At 38.1% G+C, this 19,313-nt stretch overlaps 1 protein-coding gene across 3 annotated transcripts in view; it reads left to right on the forward strand.

Annotated features, from left to right (window-relative positions):
• Positions 1-19,313, forward strand: part of nova2 (NOVA alternative splicing regulator 2) — a 61,150-nt gene that overhangs the window by 19,552 nt on the left and 22,285 nt on the right. For 2 of the 3 annotated variants that reach the window (XM_048159910.1, XM_048159911.1), the window contains one exon: positions 17,113-17,279. In XM_048159910.1, coding sequence (XP_048015867.1) covers positions 17,113-17,279 — 167 coding nt within the window. Of the gene's footprint in view, positions 1-3,431; positions 3,437-17,112; positions 17,280-19,313 lie in introns of those variants that run through there. The other variant, XM_048159912.1, reaches the window with a different exon arrangement.

The raw sequence follows: 19,313 nt of genomic DNA on the forward strand, positions 1-19,313 counted from the left end.
CTGAGATATAAATTCAAATAAAAAATAATGTTATGTAAAATATATATTACATTAAATAAAAAATATTTTCTTAAAATTTATTTCAACAGGGTTCTCGTTAGATTTCTGAGCTAAAATAATATAGATATTCTCAAAATTGCTTAAAAAATAATTACAAAATGTACATCTCATTTTGAGTAACATTAAGATGAATGTATAATTAATATAATTGTTTTATTTTGACACTTAATCCAGAGAAGATGATTCAGAAGCAATCTTTAATCAAAATCAAGCATCATCATGTTAATCAAGCCATTTAATTAATAATCATTTTTTCACTGAAGCACAATCAAAAGACACAAAGGCCTCCAGCACATTTCTATAATCGTAGATCCACCATAATGACACCTGGCGGTTGCTGTGGCATGCCCTCTCGTTGCATAATGAGGTTATAAGTGCAAAATCATTTAATGCCTGTGTCCTGCATTGGGGCAATTTAGCATTTGCGCTGAGACATTTGGGGCTTAAATAAGAAAAGCCCCTTACATAAGATTAGGACAATGGAAAGCTGCATTGTGTAGAGTAGGGGGGCACCTTTCCTCTAAAACGGAAGGTGGTGAGGGATGACAAAGAAGAGTATTGAGTGTTGGCGGTGGGTTTCTTTTTGGAGCAAATCCAGCCTCGTCGCAGAGGGGACAAAGCTCCCCCTCTGTGCCTCAACAGAGCCTCTAAAGGCACAGAGTTCCGCAGCTGCCTCCCGCTCCGCCCATTTGCCTCCCAAAATCTCTAATCCCCACTGAATGACCCCCCGAACTCCCTTTCCCTCTCTCATACACACACTACCACCTTGAGCCCACCAGACTAGTGATTCATTTCTCCTTCGTTCCCCGTCAGCTGTCGAAACGTTCCCTTCAACACACCGGCTGTATGCTCGTATTAATTGCAGCAGATCGGCCATGGCCATGCTAATTATCTTTGACCCCTTCAGCCTTGCAGGAGTACTGCGTGTCTATGCGTCGACTATGGGTTAGAGAGTATACAATCGGAAATTTGCGTGCACAGATATCTAAATGCAAGACTGCTATTTGATATATATCCAGAGATATTGTACAGCCTATTTGATCATTTCTGGCACTAAAGCATAGGTTGTTAGAGCTGTTTGTGGGTCAGCTTTGGAGCTGAGGAGAACAGTTGTTCCTCAAGGGGACTCCTGAGATGGTCATGTGACCATGGCCTTCTAGAATTATGTAGCATGAGGACCAGGAGGGGTGCGGCCCATTGACCTTAACCAATTGTCACATTGATTTGATACCTTTTACTCATTGATACCATCAACGAGGAAATCATAAAAAAGAAAATATATATACAGTCAAACCAAAATTTATTCAGACACCTTGAACATTTTATTCATTATTACAGTTTATTCACTATAGTTTAAAAAATAAAATATGGCAAGATCTGAGTTAAACTGTGTCAGAAAAAAATATTCTTAATTATGTCAGAAAACACTTAAGCAAAACATGGTCAGGTCAAAGTGTCTGAATAATTTTTGGTTCCAAACTTTTATCAATTTTACTGGTAGTCCACTGTATGAAGAATTTTTGGGTATCATTTGTCACAGTTTACTTTATTTTTCTATTCTCACTTACATAAATGAACTATAGTATCCTGCACCCACTAGTAAAAATATACAAAAAATATCAAAAACGTCTGAATAATTTTTGAGTTGACTGTATGTGTGTGTGTGTGTGTATATATATATATATATGTTTTGTATATTTTAAAGTTTTATATTATAAAATTCATTTAGGGTAATGCCAATTGAAATTTAAAATTCAATATAATAATTAATTCAATATTCATATATATATACAGCCAAACCAAAAATTATTCAGACACTAGATATAATTTTTTATATATTTTTAGTGGGTGCAGGACACAGGACATAGTTCTTAAGTGTTATCTGACAGAATTAAGAATAATTTTTTTTCTGAGACAGTTTAATTCTGAGATCTTGTCATATTTTATTACCATTTTTTAAACTATAGTGAATAAACTGTAATAATGAATGAAATGTTCAAGGTTTGACTATATATATATATAATATCTTGTCATCCCTATGATTTTTTTAAATAGTTTTTTTTGTGTGTAATTTCTAGACTAGTAAAGTGAAAAAAAGATGCAGATTATAGTTTGCTATTCTTGTTACAGCAAGGCTGTATGATGTTGCCTTTTCAGTCACATGTAACCTACGGCCGCAGACACAAAGGAGATTGCTAATTGCTATTTTGCTGATTGCTAATTGCTATTTGCTTCTCAGCTATCGCCAAAGCCAAATGTTCCCCAAAACGTTTAGTTGATGCACCACTTGGGCTTTCCCAAAAAACTTCAAGCAAATAAGCAAGGATAAAACACCTAAAAAGATTGATCTTTCAGTCATTCCTGTTTGTCTTTTACTACTAAACTCTCAGTTTTCATGCCAAAACTTGAAGCAGAGGGGGGAAGATCCACACGTGCACTGAAGACTTCACAATCAGTGCTTTCAACCTTCGTACCCACTGTTTCACCTCCCTTGCCCATGCAGGGCAGGTGCAGGCAGAGGGGGCAGCTTTCAGAGCCTCCTTTGTCATGAAATGTTAGCACTATACTGCACAGGGTTTGGCTGGCCAGCTCCAGGAGCTCTATGCCAAATTTCAGGAAGGAGGATGAAAGCCAAGTCGATTGTGAAGACACCCACACCCTTTAACCGTAGAAACAAGCGTAATGCTTCTGTGTTCCTAACGGGGAGCTTCTTCATTCGGAGTGGCGTTTGCTAACTCCTGAAACTCCCTCAGCAGAGCTGAATAATGGTTCTGGTTACGTATGCATTTTGGCAGCCGCAGCAAAATGAAACTTCTCCTGACAGCCAGTGCTGATCGCGTCCTTTTAGACATGAGCTGTAGGTTTACCTAAGGCAGCCTAAAGGGGCTTTGGAGCTGAATCCTAATTGTACAGCAAGTCAAGCGCCTCTTGGTTGTGTCTATAGAGCTGCACAAGCTGAGTGCTGACTGCTGTAGTGGTGACCTGAGGCAGTATCATGATTGTCTGTGCAGCAGGGATGCTCAGAATTCAATTGAGAACGTCTTTCAAATCCTTGTTCACTTTCTAAATTTGAATTGAATTTAAATCGAGGTAGCAAACAGGATGCGCAACTGCAGTTCGAATTCAAATGTAAAGAAGTAGATTTAAAATAGAGAGTAGATTTCAACTAATTTTTAAAGGGGTGGTTGATTATGATTTCATTTTATTAACTTTAGTTAGCTTGTAATGTTGCTGTTGGACCATAAACAACATCTGCAAAGTTACGACGCTCAAAGTTCAATGCAAAGCGAGATATTTACTTTTTGAAAAAAAAAGAAATTGCTTTTTAAGGACTACAACAAACGACCGGTAGGGATTACAGCGAGCTTCTTCCCGGGTTAACCCTAAAATTTACATAAACCCTGCCCCTGAGAACACGCAACAAAGGGGGTGGGTCATTTTACGCCGGACGAGGGTCAGTTCAACTAGTCATGCTAGTCAGTGAGTTGAATCAACTCCACAGCAACTACATAAATTTACCCACTAACCATTCAGCAACGTCCAGTTGCATTCTAAAAGTTGCAACTTCTTCCTGAGTCTATCCATCAGTGTCCGACTCTGGTTTGAACAATGCAAGGTTGAACAACATTACTAACAATCGTGAGATTCTCCAGGTTTGTTGTTGTTGAGCAACCGAAGTGTGAGCTTCAACAGCTGGGTTCCGGAAGTAAAAAATCCCATTCATTTTCTCCAAAGGGGAATTGATATTTAACAATAACTTATAAACCATTAAAGATAGACCTCCTGTGAGTTAAGAGGTTGTTAATCAACAGTATATGCTTTTGTTGAAGCCATGTATTTTTTAAATAATTGTTTTTAACAACGGGCATCCTGGTGAGAATCTGCATTACCCATGTTTCTGCAAAGAAATCTGCAAACCAATCAGAGAATAGAAACAAGCAAATCACACCAAAAGAAAATTTTAGTGCCTGTCTACTCCCATGATGCACTGCAAATAACGTAATCATGTCAGTCTCCCTGTCAAACTAGTGTGTATATATGCATATTTTGCAATAAATGCAAACTATATTGTTTAAATATATATATAATTAACATTTTTATATTTATCCATCATTTTTAATTTGATTGTCATTCGCAATGCTTCATGGGATTGTAGTTCTTTCCCTCACTAAAGCTGTAAAATACACAGTCCTTCTCTTTTTGTCTGATTTTCAACTTTTTTGCTTCAAATCAAAGCATTATGTTGTGATTCACTTCGGAGCTGCTTGGTTTGGCTCATGGCCTTGTCTCTTTAATGAAGACCCTATGGGAAAAATGCATGGAAAAAATATTTCCGGAACCAAGGTTGCTGAAAATGCGGGTGAGCACTGTTGCATTTTTTTCAGTAAATTTTCTCTTCTGGTCATTCCAGTTCAAATTTCAGTTCAACTTGTGTGGTGTTGCCAATTAATTTCAGATTCACACTTTGAATTGAATTGAAAAGGAGACAATTCTTCAATTCATCCCAACCAACTTTTGAGAAGTGACGTGGCTGCTACCAGAGCGCAGTTCTTGGACCGCCAGCCCTGCATTACACAAACGCCTTCTGTCTGCACATCTGCATGCACATGCGAGATCCATTCATATGTTGGCAGTTGCATTCAGTGCATGTTCATTTCAAACACTCTGTATTTCTGCACGACTGTCAGTATATTCTCATGGTGCTGAGAGCCTTAAAAGGGGGTGGGGGTGTCTCATTTTCAGGTTGACTTCTCCGGCCTTGCTTGGCTCCTTAACCCCATTGCCTCACTCGAATTCCAGCTGTACGAAATGGGGAACAGATTGTGTGCATGATGTAAAACGGCAGGCATTCTCTCGTTGCTATGGATAAGGTCAACTGTTGAGTAAACTCTAAGCAGATTAATACACATTATGAAAAGTAGAAAACTGAAAACATGAGACTGAAGAATAAAAACAGAAAGCTTTTCTGGTGGTCTCTTGTAGCAGACAAAAAAAATAAAAAATAAAAGAAGTTAGTGGTAAAGGGTTACGATAAGGAGTGGGCTGGAAACTGAATCTTGGCTCAGGGTTCGGAGACACTGAAAACGCTGATAAAGAACCAGAGCAGAAAGCTGGCCCTGGACCTTCAGGCCTCAGCGCCTCAATCGGCTCGGAAGAGATGACTCACAGGCCAGTGGAGGAGGCCCGGACCGAAGAGGACTCTTAGCAATTAGCAGTGCTTTTATACATGACAGCTTTGGAGGAAAGTGGCAGTGGGTTTGAATGTAGGTCTTGTTGTAGGTTGTTTGGGGCAGCCATGCCAGCTGACTCAATCCGCCTATCGTTCAGGCGGGCAATGTTTAGACATCTTTGATGGACAGCAGGCAAGCAGAGACAGGTGTGTGTTGGGCTCCGAGCACTTGTGTGGAACCCAATACCTCCACAGGGAGATGCGCTCAACGAGTTGAGGACACGGAGTATTGTGGACGGGAAAAGCATTTAGATGTAGATTTAAGAAGGAAGTGTTTTGAGAGTGCCAAACAGGCTATGCTACGTTAGCATTCTGATATTCTAATAATAATGCCACGTTTTCCTGTTGCTCGCCATAATCTTACTCTTTCAGCTTTTGTATTTCGATTTTTCGAGCTTTCGATTTTCTTTTTCAATCCTCCTCTATTCTCATTAACTTGCACTTTATAGGTAGCAAAATGTGCTAATGTTGCTAGCGCACTGCTAAGCGTTTTTACTGAGATGCTTGGTTTAAAATTCAACTCATTTTGCAAATTGAGCTCTCTTTGTTTAGTGTTTTCATATTGTCTCGCTCATGTTATATGGCACAGTGTCAATTTTACCACTAGCTAGCTGAATTTATTGAAGCTGCAACCATTCATGCTGAAACATAAATAAAACTTTATTATGCAGGGATGTGATTTTTTTCTGTATTTACACGGATTTCTGTATTTTTAGACAAATACTATACAATTTTTAGAGAAGTATGACCCATGTAAATCGGATGGAAAATAATTAATTATTATTAATATTATTATTAAATTCTCATTTTTATTTTATAGTACACTATTAAAATTGCAACAGTAATACATTTATTGGTTTAATTTTTAAAATTTAAATAATAATAAAAAATTATTATTATTATATAGTCATATAGAATAGAGAAAAACATCTTATTTTTGTCTTTAGCTGATGATCACATACCTGATTATGGAAACATTGCAACTTAGAAATATTTGAAAGGCACAAAAATCCTTAAATAGACAAAATGGATGGACATTTACCAAGTGTCCCAACATTTTCGCACCTCTTATGGGGCAGACTGGGAATGGGATGACAAAGGCATTGTGACACAACCTCTCCATCATCTTGCTTAGTTTTCTCCTCTCTACAGCTTTCTTACAGCTTTATTATTCATACTAAAAGACGGAAAGAGGTGGAAGAGGGATCTTAATTGGGTTGTCCACGCTTTATGTACTGAATTATGGGAGCCAGTGGGTTACTTTCTTCTCTGTACCCTAATGTAGATGACCATCAGTGACTGTTTGAATCATTTGTGCAAGCCTGGAATTCACACCAGCTCCGGTTACCGCACGGCCTTTGGAGATTGCAAACGCGCTGTGGGTTACCAGGCGGTGTATACTGAGTGTGTGTGTTCAAGTGTGATAAAATTCCTGCTCTTGTAGCTTAATTCAAGCACGTTTTGAAGTGAATTGATACATGGTGAATAACGAAGAGAGTTTTTGTGTAGGTGTGCGACAAGCAAACATTTCCGAACATAAGTGTATTAGTGCATGTGCATGTTGACACGTGGGTCAGGCATTTTACTTGGGTTAGCGTGCTTTCAGTATAACAAGCTGTTATACGTGCGATGGATCTTCTTGTATTTGGCTGAGCAGTTGTTTGGTTGTAAACTGGACCAATATGCTAACTTAACATCCACAGGATCCTCTTGAGGATAGATGGTTTTGATAAATCTTCACAAACACAGATGCAATGGATTTGTAATGGAGTCCCAGTCCCAGTGTTAAATGCACATGACTAGAAACAATTAAAAATTCACATAATCCTTCTCAAGTGTGTGGAAGGTCTGACTGAAACCATAGTCTGTGTAACACTTGAAATCATTTCAGCAGTAAATTCATTGGCTGCAAAGCAGGGTGGCCTCTAACAAGGAGCAAACACTAAAGCATCTATGGATTTTACACCTTCTCTCCGTTCCCCTTGCAAGGCATAGGCAACTGGTCTGTTTAAACGTCTGCAGTCGTAAATCAGGGACTGTAACTCTTTCGAAAAAAGATCTGCTGAAAATACCTTTTGATATTTTTATTAGAAGACATAACTCACGTCGCGATCGATGATGCAAATGTCAAAGTCGTGAGTGTTAAGTGAAATGCTGCTCAAGCTAGTTTGTTAAACTTTCGATTTGCGAGTTTGAGTTCACGTTGAGAGAGCTGTCTGTCAGAACTGAGGTATTCGTCCAGTAATAACATCACATTCTTGTTTGAGTTTTAGATTTGTATGCAACAGATTTATGATAGTAAATAGCTGGTTGTGATCTTCAGGGCTTAGGTTAGGAGTTTAAGACCCGAGTCACATAAGATTACAGACCCAAATGTCTTTTGAAAACGACCCGTTTTGGCAGTCGTGTCCCTTTCTTTCTTCTGTCCCTTGAGATTAACCATCTCCAAATGCAGTTCCCTCTTCAGAAATCTGCATAACACACCCGTGGAGTTGGCCTGGGCTGCCTCTTGAGTCATTTCCTCATCAACAGTGAGTCAGTGTCTAAACCCATGGACCTAGTCTTTATTTTTATTCATTTCATATGTGAAATGTAAGAAATATATCCGGGCTATCACTCGGTTACATTTTATATTTTAATTAGTTAAATGAAATGCCAATAAATATTCTGAATGATCACAAGATGTCATTTATATAATTATTTGCCCACAAATGAAGATAATTCAAATACATTACATACATTACATTACATTACATTTTTTTTTATTTCAAATAAATGTTTTTTTTTTTTTTTTTTACTTTCAATTTATCAAATAATCCTGAAAATTAAAATGGTTTCCATAAAAACAGTTTTCAACATTGATAACAATAATAAGAAATGTTTCTTGAGCAGCAAATCAGAATATTAAAAATGATTTCTGAAGGATCATGTGACACTGAAGACTGGAGTAATGATGCTAAAAATTCAGCTTTGCTTCACAGGTATAAATTACATTTTAAAAAATATATTTTTACAGAAAAGAGTTTTTAAGTGGTCATGTCAATTTTAAATTCTAATAATATTTCACAATATTATAGTTTTTTGATCAAATAATTGCAGCCTTGGTGATCATAAGAAAAAACAATTAAAAAACACTTACCGACTCCAAATACTTGAACGGTAATGTACACTGTAAAAAAAAATCTGTTAAATTTACGGTAAAATAACGTATTTCATTAACTGATATAATGTTAATTTACCAACCTAATGAAGTACTAATATCTGTTTTGTACCTTTATAATACACTGACAGTCACCAAACACAGTGGTGATAAGAGTCACATGATGAATCAAAGTTCATCACAAGCTGAGGAGGACAATACTAATATATAGAAGGTGCACACAGTGTCATTCACACACACACTAAACACCATCATGGTAACATGCATGAAATTTTAAAAATGCAATAAACATTAATTTAACAACATTAGATGTAACATAAAACCCTAATGTACATAACTGATTAGAACAAAAATTAGAAAAACTAAGAAGAAACAGAGTTATTTCAACGAAAATATATCAAATGTGAAGTGTCACGCAGGGAATTGTGGGAATGTCAATTTACGTTTTTTCACTGTAAATTTTTACAATGAATTGTTATTTTTCACTTCCAAAAACTGTGAATTTAACGGTATTTTACCGTAAAATTACATTAAATGTACCGTTAGATCTATTACAGTTATTCACCGTATATAGTACGGAAACTTTCTGTAAACCAATTGACAGTTTTTCACCGCATTTTTACAGTCTTTTACTGTTAAAATCACGGTCATTTTTTACAGTGCTGAGTTGAAAACAGTGATAAAAACAAATTATTCTGAATATTAAGGGGAACAACGCATGCTGTATGACTCAAAAACGTTCTTCAAGCTTCTATTACTCTAATAATGAATTTAATGTAATGGTCAGGGGGCATGACTAATTCATTTTTTATTACATTTCTTAAACTGACAGCCCTAAATATATCACATCACATCTAAAATGCACAGATTACAACAATTGAGGAAAATATCCTCTTTTAAGCTAAAGTGGAAAGCTCCCTGGAGCCTTTGAAACAGTGTTAGGCACCTGGCAGGAACGTTTAGACCCCCCTTCCCATCTCCTACCTCTTTTTTTCATTCTTCATCTTTCTTTTGGAGAGTTTAGTTTCTCTCTGAGTAATGTTACCCCCTCTTTCCTCTCTTTATTGGTGGGTTGGACATATTGAATAAAGAATCTCTTTCCCTTTTATCGCGTTCCCTTCCTCACTGTGCTTCTTTCTCACTCGCTGCCTGTTGTTTTGTCTCTTGCTCTCTCTTTGTCCCTCTGTGAGGTCTTGGAGGGTGTGCAAGAAGGTCTTGAGAGGGTGAGAGAGAACATTAGGGAAGAGATGAGGACAGGATCCCAGCCCAGGCCAGGCATCTCTTCAGCTGTTTGCACGAAATGGGCCCCGTAACCATGACGACGTCACTATAGATGTGGGGGGCTGGGGACGGCTTAGGTCAAACTGAGGAAAAGGGGTGGACAAACCCAGCACTTCTCAATAAGAGTGACATCACTGAAGAGGAATTCACTCTTTCTTCCAGATCTTTTGTTATTCTTTGGAGACCCTTCTATCCTTCCTCTGCTGTTTAGAGAGGCTTGATGCATTGGAAAGGCAAAGCCGAACTGATTCAGGTTCACTTAAAAATAAAAATTCTGTCATCATTTACTCATCCTCATGTTGCTCTAAAACTGTATGACTTGCTTGTTTCTGTGGAAAACAAAAGAAGCGTTTTTTTGTTTTGTTTGTTTGTTAGTTTTGTCCATACAATGAAAGTCAATGAGGCACAATGTTGTTCTGGACCCCATTAACTTTCATTGTATCGACAAAAAACAGTTCAAAATAACTTTTAGTGTGTTCCACAGAAGAAAAGAAAGTCATAAAGGTTTGAAACAAAGACTGAATTCTCATTGTTGGGTGAACTATCCCTTTAAGAAGACTTGGAAAGCGAAATTCCCATCTGCCCTAGTGACTGCTTACATGGGTTAGTTTAGGCCCATAAAGAAACGTCTGGAATTGGAGCGTCCATCCAGCCTGACAGACTATAAAATACCGGTTCAAACAGCATAAAGAGATTCGAATGGAAACTCTTTCCGAATTTCCAGTCCCCATCTTTCTTCTTTCTCTTTACTGTTCATGATTACATAAGCACATGCAACACCCCGTCCTTTCTGTTTTAAAATAAAAACACATTACGTCATTAGCAGCTGCCCCACAATATTTTCAGGGTCTGCCAGTTGCTGTGGTGATGTGTCTTATGTCATATGCCTGGACTGGCCCCCCTCCCAAACATTCATGTAGTTATTAACATAATGGTGCACACTGACACCAACAGGACCCAGGTGTCCCCTGTTTTAATTCGCCCATCTCTGCAGTCAACACTTCATCTTGTAGTGGGTGCTTCATGCTGAAACAATGACCCATGTGCTCCTGTGGGACTCGTACGTGGAGGCTGCAATCAGCCGCTCTTTGATGGGCGGACAGGAAAATACGAGTCACTGAGGAAGGGAGATGGCTAGTTTTTTTATTCCCCCCACCTCCCCAACTCATTCTTCCTCTCGCTCTTGTTTTCTCCCCCCACTTTTTTCTTTCTCCTAACACCAAAGCCAGGAAACATCTGTAACCTCGTCCATGGGCAGGGTTGTATGTTCATGAAATCTCTAAGGCCGCTGTTGGAGTCTTTGGAGGGAGGCAATCAGGAAGCTTGTCAAAATTTGCTCGCACTGAGATACGGTTTAGAGACATTTCTTGGACAAGCCTGTACGGTGTATCTTCTGAAAGATTCTCCATGTGTCCCGGCAGCTGGTCTCATTTGTCATGTGCTACGCAGCAGTTTAATTGGTTATTAAGCCTCCTGTGGTCTTTTCTATGGGTTCAGAGCCCAATCTGAATCTTGTCAATCAATGGACCGATCCATCTTGCAGCTTTGGTGTTGTGGGACTTCTGATCAGCATTTGTGATCTCCATGACAGTGCACTATTCTCCCAATGGACAAGCACTGGACATCTGGTTTGGGAAGCATTTAGTGCTTTAAACCTGCTAATGAATTTTTTTATCATTATTATTAAAGGATTAGTCCACTTTTAAATACACTTTTCCTGATAAATTTACTCACCCCCATGTCATCCAAGATGTTCATGTCTTTCTTTCGTCAGTCGAAAAGAAATGAAGGTTTTTGAGGAAAACATTCCAGGATTTTTCTCTTTACAGTGGATTTCAATGGCTACCAACAGATTGAAGGTCAAAATCACAGTTTCAGTGCAGCTTCAAGGGCTTTAAACGATACCAGATGAGTAATAAGGGTCTTATCTAGCGAATCGATCGGCCATTTTCGAAAAAAATACAACCGTTTATGCTTTATAAATGCCTTGAACGTACTTTCCGCTTCCGCATTCTTCATAACGCTTACGCTGAATGTCCTACGCCTTCCCTATTCAAGTTACAGAAAAAAACGAAACTGCCGCCGCGTTCGTTCCGTAAGTAGAATAGGGAAGGCGTAGGACATTCAGCGTAAGCGTTATGAAGAATGCGGAAGCATTCCTGGAATGTTTTCCTCAAAAACCTTCATTTCTTTTCGACTGACGAAAGAAACACATGAACATCTTGGATGACGTGGGGGTGAGTAAATTTATCAGGAAAAGTGTATTTAAAAGTGGACTAATCCTTTAAACAAAAATAATTCAACAAATTCGTCTCTTCCCTGTCATTCTGCTACGCTATTCACGCTGCAGAGTGTCCGGGTTTTATGTCCGAACGCCGGTTCAGTATTGGCCGAATGCGTGTGATGCTGACGCAGGAGCCGGCCAATCCTGAGCCGGCGTTCTGATGTAGAACCCGGGAGCTCTGCGACGTAAATAGCGTAGCAGAAATACAGGGGAGAGACGAATTTGCGCAAAAAAAGTATTTCATAACATTAAGTTTGAACCACTGTAGTCACGTTGACTATTTTAACAATGTTTTTACTAGTTTTCCAGGCCTTGAATGTAGTAATTTCGTTGCTTTCAATGGAGGAAAAAAAAGCCCCTCGGATTTCATCAAAATATCTTAATTTGTGTTCTGGTCTTATGGGTTTGAAACAACGTGAGGGTGAGTAATTAATGACAGAAATTTCATTTTTGGGTGAACTAACCCTTTAAAAAAATCACCTTATTGGGGGGAATTGGCTATGGCGTCATTTTCAAAAGTACCTATCATTCTGACAGCAGTTTGCGGCAACACTGACTCTCCATCCGTGGCAGCAGCAGCAGCAGCAGCAGCACTCTGAGGAGAGATTAGAGGGCGTTCACACAGGACGCTTTCTCCTTTTCAAACAGCTAGACAGAGCTGGAACAAGGCGATGTCTTGTGACACGTTTCTGCTAGACTAATTTTAACCTGACACACCTTAAAAATTATGCCTGGCTATGGATGTCTGTACATAGACCAACAAAATAATGCAGATCTACCCTCTTCTTTCCACCTTCCTTGAGTACTACTAAGATTTATCTGTGTAGTGCTTGAGTAAACAAACTGATCAAAATATCCATCCATGTAGATAATTGGCAGGATATAGGCATTACCTCATATTGCTGCACTAGTATTTACCAGGTTTAATTGCCTCTTTTTTTAATGAGCTAACATTACATTCCATACAGTACATGTTCATGTTTTGTACATGCTCATGTGGTTTTGTTTAGTGGCCCTTATAGACTTCCATTGTCTGTTGCTGCAAGTCTTGATGGAGTCATTCTTTAGAACAGCCTTCCAGACACTCCATCACTCACGCAACTACAGAAAACAGGCCCTCATCCCCTCCTCTGTTTTACATGCTTTTGGGAAAAAAAGATTGGCATTCCTGTGAAGAAAGATAGGATAGCCTGTGCAATAACAATAATAATACTAATGTTCTCAATAGCTAAATCACCAAAGAGGAGCTCCATCTAGCATCAAGAACAAGGAATGAATGACTCATCATCTTAACAACTGTATAAAAACTATTTAGTATAAAAGTGAACAGAGCCAAGTAGGCATTCCCTAGGCAACTATATAAACTCCTCCGCACTGCCCAATACCTTTTCTTAGTTGTAACTCTTGGTCTGTATGGAAGCTGATTGTGTTTCCTTAAATGCTACTAGCACAAATCTCACACTTATTCTAAAATCAAATGATGATTAATAGGTCTGTAGGATAGTCTCTGGCCTCTGTGTCTATATGGATGGAGACCAAACCCTTAATTTCAGAAGCAGCACAGTGACTCACAGGGCCTGTATTTGAATCTAAATTTTAAACTACCGCCTGTGCAACTAGCATTCATTCTCTATGTACTTCGGCTATGCAGGAAAAATATATCTCTATTTTTTATCCTTTTCATGATATATATATATATGGTCCCACTTTATATTAAGTGGCCTTAACTACTATGTACTTACATTTAAATTGATCATTTGATACAATGCACTTATTGTGTACATACATGTTTTTACATTGTACTTATATTTTAAAAACACCTGCATGTAATTGGATCTGTAATTAATTTCTGTAATTACATTTATAATTACACTGTTACACTGACCCATCCCTTACACCTTACCCCTACCCTTAAAGGATTAGTCCACTTTTAAATACACTTTTCCTGATAAATTTACTCACCCCCATGTCATCCAAGATGTTCATGTCTTTCTTTCATCAGTCGAAAAGAAATTAAGGTTTTTGAGGAAAACATTCCAGGATTTTTCTCCTTACAGTGGATTTCAAAGGCTACCAACATATTGAAGGTCAAAATTACAGTTTCAGTGCAGCTTCAAGGGCTTTAAACGATACCAGATGAGTAATAAGGGTCTTATCTAGCAATTCGATCGATCATTTTCGAAAAAAATACAACCGTTTATGATTTATAAAAAAAATATCGCACTGAACGTACTTTCCGCTTCCGCATTCTTCATAACGCTTACGCTGAATGTTCTACGCCTTCCCTATTCTACTTACAGAACGAACGCGGCGCCAGTTTCGTTTTTTTCCGTAACTTGAATAGGGAAGGCGTAGGACATTCAGCGTAAGCGTTATGAAGAATGCGGAAGCGGAAAGTACGTTCAAGGCGATGTTTTGTTTATAAAGCATAAACGGTTGTATTTTTTTCGAAAATGGCCAATCGATTCGCTAGATAAGACACTTATTCCTCGTCTGGTATCGTTTAAAGCCCTTGAAGTTGCACTGAAACTGTGATTTTGACCTTCAATATGTTGGTAGCCATTTAAATCCACTGTAAGGAGAAAAATCCTGGAATGTTTTCCTCAAAAACCTTTATTTGATCAAAAATTATGCAAAAACAATAATATAGTGAAATATTACACTAATATAATTTGAAGATGTAATTAATTCCTGTGATGCAAAGCTGAATTTTCAGCATCATTACTGCAGTCTTTAGTCACATGATCGTTCATACATTAAATTAATATGCTGATTTGGTGCTCAAGAAACACTTCTTCTTATTATTATTCTGTTATTATATTATTCTGATGAAAATGTTTGTACTACAAGATTGTTTGATAAATAGAAAGTTCAAAAGAACCATGTATTTGTATCAATGTAAAAGTCTTTACAGTCACTTTGATCAGAATGTAATGCATCCTTTTGTTTAAAAAATATATGCTCCAGTCCAGTTTTTGTTTGATCCATTCTCTCTCATTTAATAAGTAAATGTTGGTTAATTTTATATTGTCAACCAAATAATATAAAATATATTGTGTATACTGTACATATAGTATTGCTCAGCCCTATGTGCTGTGTCTTAATGAGGAGGCAGAGAGCTGCTGAGGGGGGTGTTTATGTGTTTGGATGGGTGGTAAAGCAAACTGCCCATCACTTTCAATGAGCTTCATAGGCAGAAACTTAAACGTGTGTCAGAAAGTGTCCCTTCCGTTAGCAAGAGGGAAGAAGATCCTCAGTGACCTCTTTCTAAACCCCCCACCCCTTTCCCATATCCCGCTGAGTACACAACAGACACATCACAACCTCTCCAGGAACTCTTCATCCAGACAGTCAACACATCACATAAGCTTTCTGCTTGCATGCTATAACCTCGCCTGTGCAGCTATTTGGTATTTAACAAGTTGAGATCATTTAATGGTCATTGTGTGTGTATACGGTATATATATATATATATATATACACCATAAACTTAAATAATGTTTCAGAACTAGTTCTCCATCTCTGACAGTTGTTTGACTGGTGTTGTCCACACCCAACCCCCCCTCGTCTCCCTGCCAAAACAATGGTGATCTCTGCTCTAATAATCTACCACCCCGATTGGTCCGTCACAGATTACTCTTGGGCCGCCAGCTGTCGGGAGCTCAGCAAAGCTTTTTTTCCGTTTCTTTTTTGTAAGATCCCATCCATGATCCTGAGATTCCTCAATTTGAGCGTATTAACACGGCTTCATATACCTAGTCTGGGACCGAACCCAATTATTTTCATGCTAGTAAACAATAGAAGGTTAAAGGAAACCGGAAAACCCTACTGCGCCGTGCCGATAAGGGCCGATTCGCTTCCCAGCCTCTCGGGAGCCAAAAGATCCTGGCTTCGGATCAGTCTGCTTGCATTTTTTTCCCCTCTTGCCTTCTACTTCAGGCTTTTGTTTTATTTCTGAATCTGAATGGCAATGTTTAACTGCCTCACTTATGGTGCAATGTGATTTGTGTGGGTTTTGTAGGATAAATATCCCAGAAGCACTCTTTCAGGCAAAACGTTATAGCGTATAAGGATTAGTAACCAATCAGAGAACTGCAGTCGGCTAATTCCTTTAGAGTCTGCACCGAAACACAGTTAAACAATGGTGATTGTATGTGTGTGCATGCACTGAACATCCTCATGCTTTGCAGGAGAGATGGTGGAATTAGAGTTGAAACGCCGATATTGTATCAGAATTAATTGAAAGTGGAGACTTTGGGGCGTCTAATGGAAGGCTTTCTGTGAATAGGCTGCCAAAAATAGTAGCATTGCCAGGCGACTGTTATTGCAGCTGCTCCCATAACTTAAGTCTGCATGTACATAGATCCATGGTATTTACATGGGCAGATGCTCTAATGCTGCTTGTTTGACTCCTAACACAATGTCTGTAGTCTCTAGTGTAATGTGATTGATAGCCCAATGACTGACGGATTCACTCTATGATAACACATACTACTCTGATATGCTGTGCCTGTCATACAAACATTGCTCTATAATATTATATGATTTGGTTGAGTAAAAACAGAAAGTAATTATTAGCCATTTCTGATTTTGTCAGCTGATGATATTTTATGTCAAAAAAGTATTCCATTGCAGTTTCACTTCCAAACACCATCAATCGCAAGAACATGCTGTACGGCCTCAGTCTCACGCCAGCAACAGTAAAACAACTTTGGGTTACTGCTGAAATGGGTTCATATATAATCCTATTGACGTGATTTTATTAAATTATATTTTTTTGATGACATGGCAATCATCGTGGATTTGTTACGCACTGACATTACTAATATTAATCTGTAAGAGAAAGCATTCGAGAATAAGTATTTTTTGGCTGGTCATGTGATCTTAATATGGCTGCCCCAATGAGGCAACCTGAACGAATGTTTCCTTTAAAAAATCATTTTTAAAAACATTTTAATGAGGAAAAAAAAAATGCTCCTTTGGCCCTCACCTCATCACAGCACTGCGATTTTATTAATCATTTTACAGCACACTTTGGACAACATCTGTAAATCACAGTGAGGTTAAACTGGAGGTCTCTTTGTGTGTGTCTTTCAGGAACAACAGAGCGTGTCTGCTTGATCCAGGGCACTGTAGAGGCGCTGAACAGCGTCCATGACTTCATCGCGGAGAAGGTGCGGGAGATGCCGCAGAGCGCTCAGAAAACAGAGCCAGTTAGTATACTTCAGCCACAGACCACAGTCAATCCTGACCGTGTCAAACAGGTGAGGCTTCACTTCCTTTAACTCGCCCCATTTCCTGTTTCTTTCCATTTCCAGTTTCCTCTCTATCCTTGCTGAATTGCAGAGCACATGTACAAGATCTATATTTATATCAGTTGTTTTTTCGCACTTCTTTTTTTGATCTTATTCCCATTTGATAAGTTATAATAGAAAGCACAAGCAAACAGACCTATGAATATAGCCACAGAATGAAATGAAGTGTGAGGAGGGACATTTTGATTATATCATCCCTTCTAATAAACTGTTAACTCAGTCAAACAGGCCCCACTTGGTTTGGCCTTTGCATTATACAAGCAAACAAACTCTCGAAGATTCTGAGTGTGTTCCAATTAGACAAGTCATTGATTGTGTACCGGCTATCTGTTTAGGAGATTATCGCCACCGGTCACTCCATTATTATGGTCCATTGATCTGCTGGGCTCCTGCATTGTTGTCATCCACATCAATGATTCTTCTCCTTTATTTATCATTTGCTTAATTAAATCACCCTTAGGACAAAGAGAGAGAGAGAGTTGGCTGTCTTCATGAATAATTTACGACCGTTTTCTGTTCTTAATTTTTAGTTAAGCCTGTCCATTAAGGAAGTTTCTTCTTTGTGCTTATTGAGCAGTTTCTGTGAAGACAGCACCATAACCTGAATTCCTAGAACATAAGTCCAAGACGCTTACCCCTGCAGAGTTGCCGACCTAATTATTTATGCATGTAATTATAGGGCTTATCAGCGGAGCAACACATCTCACTTAAGTGCACACTATTGTCTCTGCTGGGACAGCATCACTGCATTCTGCTGCACTCTGCAATATGACAAGCTATATTTGTATGATATATACATACAGGGATGCAGAGAGATTAGATTGTGGTGATATACTAAAAATGTGCAATATGAGAGTGTACAGTTGAGCCATGACTAACTGTCCTTGAAAAAGTTGATCAAACTGTTGGTAGGCATTAGTACTTCAATTCAACATATGTTTTAGTTATATAATTAAATGTTATAATGAATTTTTTTTTTTTTTCACTAAATATGGTAAATAAAATGATTCCATATTTAATGAATTTTGGTATACAATATTTAATTATGTATATTCATTTATTTTTATATATTATAAATTATAAATTATAACATGATGTTTATTTTTTAATTTTACAATGACATATTCAGTTGTATAATGCAATATATAACAAATAAAGTTTATTCTAAAATTATATATATATAAGCAATACCTTTTTGCTTTTATAAAACGGTTACTACACAATACAAATATTAAAGCCAGAAATATGTATCAATGCAACTTTAATGAAAACTTTTTCTAAAAGGCTTCCTTCCGCCAGAAAAATTACGTGAACTTGAACGTGACCGTGACCGTGAACAGCAACAGAAGTTACATTATTACGCCATTAGATGGCAGCAAAGACTCTCTTTATGAGCGTGTCAGTCAGTAGCGAAGACTTTTATATTGAAAAGAATTGTTTCGAACACAGAACAAGACGCAACTGACAAATGCTTTGACTAGCGCTGTCAGTCACGGGAAAACCCCTTAACTGTTAAAAGGACAAGATAATACATCGGACATTTAAACAGATTTTTTATTATGAACATAGGACTGACCTGAAGGAAAATGCTAAATCTGAATGCAGGTAATAAACTCGCTCACTCAGTCTCTTTCTCACAGTACTCTTCTACATAATACAGTAAGCTTCAATGAACAATATTAATTGAGAACATACAGTTTACGTTGCTAAGAGTGGTTGCTAAGGGTGTTGTGTAGTGATACACAGAACCGTTGGGTGAAGCGGTCATAGCCGTGTTTTATCGTAAATAAAACACAGCTATTGACCAATCAGAATCAAGAACAGGAACACTAACCATTTTATAATATATATATATATATATATATATGTGTCACGGTACAAGTATTCATCCTGAACTGTACAGTTCAGTTCATGCAGTTAGACAATGAATATAGTCAGTCACAGGCGAGCCACACTTCAATTCAGAAGGGGGCGACTGCAGTA

The sequence above is a fragment of the Megalobrama amblycephala genome, linkage group LG16 (assembly GCF_018812025.1).
Source record: "Megalobrama amblycephala isolate DHTTF-2021 linkage group LG16, ASM1881202v1, whole genome shotgun sequence".
Taxonomy (NCBI): Eukaryota; Metazoa; Chordata; class Actinopteri; order Cypriniformes; family Xenocyprididae; genus Megalobrama; species Megalobrama amblycephala.